This window comes from Pteropus alecto, unplaced genomic scaffold (genome assembly GCF_000325575.1).
Source record: "Pteropus alecto unplaced genomic scaffold, ASM32557v1 scaffold10, whole genome shotgun sequence".
Taxonomy (NCBI): Eukaryota; Metazoa; Chordata; class Mammalia; order Chiroptera; family Pteropodidae; genus Pteropus; species Pteropus alecto.
Genome location: NW_006431210.1, coordinates 6,837,909 through 6,846,156, shown reverse-complemented (window position 1 = coordinate 6,846,156; position 8,248 = coordinate 6,837,909). Strand labels below are relative to the sequence as shown.

The 8,248-nt window shown below is 39.2% G+C and overlaps 1 protein-coding gene across 4 annotated transcripts in view; it reads right to left on the bottom strand.

Annotated features, from left to right (window-relative positions):
- The window catches only part of CNOT10 (CCR4-NOT transcription complex subunit 10), a 58,163-nt gene extending 50,221 nt beyond the window's left edge, over nt 1–7,942 (bottom strand). The window contains exons 1-2 of one of the 4 annotated variants that reach the window (XM_025039203.1): nt 7,636–7,917; nt 4,376–4,402 (exon numbers count right to left, since the gene is read on the bottom strand). Coding sequence is in view for 3 of the 4 variants with exons in the window: in XM_006905722.1 (XP_006905784.1) it covers nt 7,636–7,657 (22 nt within the window). In the remaining variant the exon portion in view is untranslated. Of the gene's footprint in view, nt 1–4,375; nt 4,403–7,635 lie in introns of all 4 variants that reach the window. The other 3 variants (XM_006905722.1, XM_025039201.1, XM_006905723.3) reach the window with 3 other exon arrangements.
- Nucleotides 7,943–8,248: the final 306 nt, after the last annotated feature.

Genomic DNA, 8,248 nt, shown 5'->3' with positions numbered 1-8,248 from the left:
TCCATAAGTTTCACTTTCCTTCTACTCTGGCCTAATGAACATGGCTGACTTTCTAGGCGTACAGAGCTCTTTGGCGCACAAACCTTGACACTCTTTAAGCCAACAGGCTTCATTTCTAACCAAACAATTGCCTTCAGATTTGAACTAAGTAGAAAAGAAACACACTGCTTTTCCAAAACTGAAAAAAGTCAGTTAACTGAAGGCACAGACACATTCCATTACAGAATATTAACAATTCGAATCTGATTGGAGGAGGATCTTCCATACAAACTACACTTTTCAAAATATAGCTCCAATGATGTTGAAGAAAAGAAATATTTTTTTTCCAAAGGAAAAGAAAAGAATTGCTAAGGCCTAAGGAAATCTGCTACACTCACAAAATAGTGTTGATATCTTTGTAAATAGAAAATTTTAAATAAGGATGCCATTTCCAAGAAAAATAATTCAGGTTCACCAAAGTCACCATGTAGCTAAGGCTCACGCACCTCACATGTGGTTTTCTATCACTTAACCAGGTACATCTGACTTATCAAAATCCTATTTATAATGGCTGATTTTTACACAACCTAGAGAAACAACATGAGACCAGAAATGCTATAGACTTGAGCATCTTGTCCAGCACTGCACAAATAAAGGAACATAGTATCAAGAATCAAGAATATCAGCATGCTTTGGGGAAGACAGGCAAAAGAGAACATTACTACTGCCAATGAGTATTTTTATTTTCATATCTGTGAGTAGTTTTTATGCACAGAAAAAAAGATTTACTCTAGTTTTCAAATGTTAATACTTGATTTATTAATGTTACAAATTCAAAAAGCCTAGATTTTCCTCAAACTTTTACATTTGTCTTATTCTATTTGGAGTTTTAACTTTAAAGGGTTGTGATGTTTGATTTCATTTACAAAGTTAAACACCTTCGAACGTAAATTTTAACTACTTTAAATAATTTAATACATTCAATTTTATACACAATTGCTTGACTTAAGGCAAAATTTTCTGAAAACTTAACTTATAAATCTAAAAAATTAAACTTATGCAAACAGTGACTCAGGTATTCCTTAATGCCAGTGAAATAATATAAATATAGTTAAGGTTTCAACTTATATCCATAAGTATAAATCAATTACGCACTCAGTTATAGATTTTAAATTTGAATCATAAGACCAAAATACTCCTCTAAATTCTCCCTGCCCAAATCAATATACAACTTTTATTGCAACTTTAAAATAGCACAAATAAGTCTGAAGAATCATCCGACATCCTGGCATTTCTGTAGCTGGACAACTTAGATCTTATTCATCAGCCTGCCGAACTGTTCCCTTCAATCTTTGTCTCTGGTTGGCACCCCATCTACCTTGGGACACCCCCCTTTACAATTTAACAGTTGTGGCTTGTTGAATCAAAGCAGCTGAATCTGATACAACTTCAAGGTCTTTTCCTTTAAGACAGCAGTTCCCAATCTTTTTGGCACCAGGGACCCATGCTCCTATGAGAATCTAATTAATGACTGATGATCTGAGGTGGAGCTGAGGCGGTGGTGCTAGTGCTGGGGAGCGGCTGCAAATACAGATGAAGCTTTGCTTTTTCGCTCACCGCTCACCTGCTCCGTGTCCCAGTTCTTAACAGGCCACAGACTGGTACCTGTTCACGGCCCAGGGAATTGAGAACTGCTTTAAGAATTAACTCATCTTTCTGGGCTTGAGATACTAAACAAGGAATACCTGACTTCATCTAAACCCTGTGGATGTATTTTTCACCCCTAAAATTTCGGATTTCAGCAAGACCCATTTTCTTGAATAATGACTCTGATGGGGAAGTGAGCGTACACAGACCTCATCTTGTAATGGAAGCCAGTGATCATGTTGTGTACACAACTACAGATAGTGTGAACAGTAGCCAGTTCTTTCCTATTGCCCCACCATTTGTCAGCCCTAGAGTTGCCTCTTTTTCTTTCCAGGGAGACTGAGTTCTACATTGATGTGACTGAAGTCCCTCTGCAGGGTGCCTCTGGGGCCCTTCACAAAAACTGTGCGTCTCTTCAGAGTGATGTCCACATTTTCTGGAACGCTGGCAGTCTGACTGCTGAGAATGGTCTTCATCCTCGCAGTAGACGCAGCAAAAAGATTACTCTAAATTCTTAAATGTTAAACACACTTAAAATAGCAAATGTAGGTCACTACATTAATTCCCTAATCTGAAAACTGGCAAAATGAAAAGAATTAATCAAATTTTCAGCATTTAACAAATTAGTACACCATGGATTACTTCTTTTTTAAAAAAATGAGATATAATTGACCATAGTTTCAGGTGTATAACAACGATTTGGTATTTGTATATATCCCATAGATTACTTCTAATTGTGAATGCAAAAAGAAGTTCCTGTTACCATCTTAACTGATCAAATTTTAGCATCACTAATAGTGAACAAATCGATAACGTGTACTTTATAAAAAGTAAACAGCATTACCTACAAAGTATCTTGCAAATATGTTAAACCTAAATCTAATGAAGCCTGTAAAAATAACTTTCAGTTTATAAAAAATACAGGAGATAAGGAATTAATTAAAGGATACCAGAAGGACAAATCCAAAATGTGGGATGTTCTACAAGGCAAATGAAATTAATTTCTTAAAAAAAAAAATCAAAGTCACGAAAGAAAAAAGAAAAAAGAAAATACGTACTAAAATACAATATTTCAGGAATCCAGTTAAGGATTTTAATTTGAAAGGCACAAATTCTTTAAGGCACAGATTCTTTAAAGCTTTAAAAACATTTTTGGTTCAACTGTGAAAATTTGATATATTCAAATACTAATTTTCTGAAGTAGGATAATGAAGTAGGATAATTTTCTGAAGTAGGTATGTGTCCTTATTTTAAGAAATGCATGGTAAAATATTTAGAGATGAATCTAACAATTGTTGAAGTAGGTGGTAGTTATGTGGATATTCATTTTATTGTTTAAATTTTTTGGATGTTTGAAGTTATTTGTAATAAAAAGTTAAAAAATATCAAACAAGCATAGTTTTTATAACTATGTATGTTGACAGATGTTAACTAAACTTACTGTGGTGAACATTTTGCAATATATACAAACATTGAATCATTATGTTATACACCTGAAACTAATAGAATGTTAAATTATACCTTAATTTAAAAAAATGCCGACCTATACTACTGAATCTTTACTACATTTTTTAAAGACCTGGAAAATATATTATTATGAAGTTGATTCTATCAAGGATTTTTTTCTTTATTTGACACTAAAAAAAAAAGCAAAGATTCTTTATTGGACACTGAAAAAAGCAAATGGTAGGACATTGTTGCACAGTTCATTTCCTTATCTGCATATATTTATTTTTAAAGTCAATATGAGCTTGGGTAGGCATAGAAAAAATCTGGAAGAACACACGAACTCAGTATAGGTTATCTGGAAAGAGGGGAGATAGAGGACTTCAAACTTTTTACCATATACACTTAATAACAAAAGGTTTTGGGTGTTTTAAATACGATAAAAATAGCATTGGCTTAGTTTTTCTGTTTGTTCTTCCTACCATTTTTATAGTCGGTCTTGCTCAAAATTTCAAAGCCCTCTTTAAGTACTCTTTTTCTGACTTTATATTATTCACCGGGTCCTGCCTTTCTTTTATCCATGTCAATCTTTATCTATTAAGCCTATTCCTGCCATTCTCATAGTCCAAATTCTCAGATAAATTCAAATCTAGGATTTTGTTTTCTAACTCCAGCTGCTTTTTCCTTTCAGCTTTCAAAAGTAAAGTCATATAAATCATTCTAAAACATTGCTGGCATTACCTTAGTCAAAAGTGATACCGGTTTCACGCCACTTTTATATGTTACATAGGGACACAAAGCTTGTGAACCTTCCACTGTCCCTTCAATCTTTGTCTCCGGTTGGCACCCCATCTACCTTGGGACACCCCCCTTTACAATTTAGATGAAATACAACTCAGAGTGTGAGAACTGTTGACTGATCAGTCACTGAGAAGCCACGCAACCTAGAAGCTCAGGTACATTAGTTCCCAGCAGGTGAGTCTTGACCTATTGGAAACAAAAAATGGGAGGAAGCTGGACAGATAAAACATTCCTTCTTTCTCTCTCATACGGACTATTCTGAAGTGTAGTTTTTCTTTGAAAACCTTCCAGAAAAATCCCATATGCAAGTGACCTGCTATGTCTCTTCCCAGCTCAAGGTGAAGCAGTAGCTGAGGATGGAATGTACTGCATCTCCCCCTGGCTTACTTCCTTCTCTCCCTCACTTTCACGAACTACCCTGGACTTGCACTTTCCAAATAAAAAGTCAGCACTTTAATTGGATTCTGCTTCCCAAGGATGCGGGCGAAAGTGCACATCTTACCTCAGTTGATCCTCACAAGCTACGACCCTGTGTGGTAAATAAATTAGAAAGCTATTAGGAATAAATTAGGACCCCTATTACAAATGAAAACTGAGGCTCAACTAAGAACCTTTCCCAAGATGTAAGGTTTTCTGTTCACTTACTATACCCAGTCAATCACAAATTCTGCGTTTTACTCCCTAAACATTTCTCACTTCTCCTCTCCATCCTACAACTACCCTAAAGTAATATTAGTCAGCATTTTTAAAAACCAGGGCCTAAGATGATTTCATTTAACCCTTTACTAGTCCTGTGAGGTAGATATCACCATTCTCATTATAACTGGAAAGCTGAGACTTAAAAAAGGTTTCTTAAAATGGACCCATGGTCTCACAAATAGCAAGTAGTACAGCTAGTATGAACCTGGCTAGCATGAACCTAGACTGTCTGATTTCAAACCCCATGCTCCTCACTCCTCATCAATTATCATCATGTGCCTCAGTTAAAACATATATCAGATCACATCATGCCCTTGCTGAAATCTCCCAGGGGCTTCTCATTAGTTAGAATGAATTGAAACTTCTTCCATGGCCTACAAGCTGTCTCCTGCCACATCTGACTTTATCGCTTGCCATGCTTATTTGCTCACTATGCTATAAATATGTATTGAGTGTCTCCTACATGCCAGCCATTGTTCTAGGTGCTGAGGAGAGAGCATAACTAACAGACAAAAGTCTCTTTCCTCAAGAGGTTCTCTTGCTGTTCTTTAAACATTCCCCATTTGTTGCTCCTCCTACCTGGAGCATTCTTCCCCCATATGGCTGGCTCTTTATCTTTAGCATCTGTTTAAATGCCACCTCTAAGAAAGCTCTTCCTTTTCTAACCAAATCTATTCAAAACAGAATCCTTGCTCTCAGTTATCCTCCATCCTCTTATTCATTTTTCTTTTCTTTACAATATTTACTACAACATGAAATCATAATTATTTCTTATTTTGTAGTCTTTCAAACTACATTATAAGCTCTATGAGGACAGACTTTGTAGTGCCTGGTAGAGCAAGCCTTTGGTGACTACTGAATAAATTAATATCACAACGTTAGCTAGTATTAGCTAGTCTCTTGGTTTCCAGTTTTGTTTCACTTAAATCCACCCTCAACCATAGCCCGTGTGATCAGGTCACTCACCTCCTTAAATCCTTTCATGGGCCTCTTTTCTTACCTAATGAAGAACAAGCACACAAGACCCCTCCATGAAAAGGGCCCTGGGCGCAGGAGCTCAGAGATGAAGCAGCATATAAACTAGATTTTGAATGAGAGTGTTCTCCAGCTAGAGAAAGAAGGGCATTACCACTGAGAAGCTCAAAAGAACACGTTTTCCAAGAGAATCATTTCTGGTGTGAAGAGCTAGATGTGTTGACAGAAAATCATCAGCTGTAAATAGATTGAGAAGACCCTCACAAATGACATTAAGGAGTGAGGTTTTGATGCACAAAAGATGGTACGGTCTTAGAAAGTTTACAGGCGGGGGAATGGTGTGATCCAATTAGTGTTTTAGAAAATAAATAAAAAGGCAGCAGTGAGAAAAATAGATTGGACAGGAAGAGACAAACATCAGTCAGGAGGCTGCTTAATGTGAAATATATCTCATTAAGAGATAAAAGGCCAGAACTAAAGCAGTTGAAATAGGGATGGAGAGGAGGAACAGAGGAATTCAAGGGAGCCATACTAAACACCTACTTAATACAAATTCAATTTTATTATCAAAGTAGAAAATTTCCTACAACACGGCCTATAAATTTAAACCAACCAAAGAAATACCCCCCACAGTGGACTTTATTCTTCCATATGTATTATATAGCTCTTACCAAATGGGAGTGCCACTATAATAAGTCTGTCTCTAGTAGGTTGCATAGTAGGTACTCAAAGTATGTCATATCCATTTCTACAACATGGAAGATAGCACCTGGCACTCAATCTTTGTGAATGATCGAACGAGTAGAAGAATGCTTTATGAATGAGGTAGGACTTGAAAATTAGATGGGCTTAGGCCTAAAATGGTCATTCCAGGCCCAGTGCAATGGGTATGGGCAAGCAGGTATGGTAAACCTGGGGAACAGACACTGTCCTAAATTAAGAAGGAAGATGTCAGTTCTCTTGGTCTAGCCTAGGACAAGTCATGCTTATTCCTTGCCTGAAACATTATCCCCATCCACCCATCCCCATTCCCTATGGCTCACTCCTTCATTTCATTCAGCTGTCTGCTCAAAGATCGCCTCATCAGAGGCTTTCCTCACCAGCCTATCTAAAATTCTATACCACACTCTACATCCTCCCTTTCTAAATCTTTTCTTTGTTATTTTTCTGTTTAGCAGATTACTGAAGAAATTTTCTAACAATTTTATCCAGCTGTACCTGTATTAGGATGGACTTATTTAATTTCAAATCAAGTTTATCTGTCAGTTATTAAGATCAGGGCTTACTAAAGCCCATAGCACATTAAGAACTTTTGTAAATTTCACTGTAAAGTTTAAGTGTTGATCACTTTTAACTATAGATGTCAAAGAGAACATTAATTTCTTTTTGTGTGTGTGTGGAAACATATTGAATGAGAACATTAATTTTTTTAAAGGAAACATACACAACTCTGTCCCAGAGGGTAGGCAGGAAAGAATTTTATATTCCTTAATGAGGATTCTAGGAATGGGGCAGTAATCTGTAAACAAAATCATCTAGATTCAATTAATCATGAGAGACTAGGAAAAAATAGGTTCTAAACACAGGGCAATCAGTGACACAATGATTTCACGTCTATTTAAATAAGTGGTTTACAACAAAGCTAATTACATAGGACGTAGCTGACCAGAGGCAGGGTGCATTGGCCAAAACAGCCCTGGTGAGACCTAGCCTGCGCCAGGGGACACTGAGGCAGCTGTGTGCTCCGATGAACTTTTCCTGCTCTGCCCTCCCCACTGGGAAGTCGAAAAGTCTGTGCAGAGGCTAAATAAATTTAAGTTTTATCCAAACATATTCTGGAAAGCAGGGAAAGACGATCAGTAGCGGCTTCCAGCTGCACTTGAGTAAAAATCTATCGGACCTGGGGCCCAAAGACTCATGTTAGCGACGGTCGGGGAATGGGATAGGAGAGAGACATGCACGCCCAAATTAAAGTCGCTCTTGAGTTCCCAACCACTAGCCTCACTCCCGACCCCCACAACTCAGCGCCCAGGGTCTCCCACCCCCGCGTGTCCCGCTGTCTCAGCGCGCGGGGCGCTGGCACTTCACCTGCAGGCTTGTCTGCAGCCATCTTCCCGCCTCGACTCGGGTTCTTCCCCGCAGGTGGCGTGGCCTCGACTCCAGCTGCCGGGCTGGCGGCTGTCCTAGACCTCTGAGGACGACTCTGTGCCCACCTTGGCTCCGGGTTCCTAGGTTCCGGCCTGGGGAGTGGGCAGGCGGCGGGCTGAGGAAGTGACGAAGGCTAGTTCGCGTCGTCTAGCAACAGCAGCGGCGTCTCTGACTAGGCGGCGCCACTGCATCCCGCCATCTACCGCCTTCGCCCTGCAGAGTCCTGGTACACACTACTTCCGGGGGCCCGCGGCCGCCGTGGGAACTGCGGCTGGCCCCGCCCACGCTGGCGTCCTCCGCGCCCCACCCCTTGCGGCGCGCGCGCGCGCGCGTACCCGTCCTGACGTCCGCTCGCTCGCGCCTCTGGGAGTGTGCTGGGTGGGTTGGGAAGGTTTGCTTGCGACCGCCTTTTGTTTACCCTGATTAAAATACTTTACTGTCAGAGCTCGTGTCCCTCATTTTACATAAAATCACAATAACCGCACCTGACATATATATGTTAAGCATTGAGCCTTGCACTTGGCCTTACTTTCCCGTTGATTTCTTAAAATCT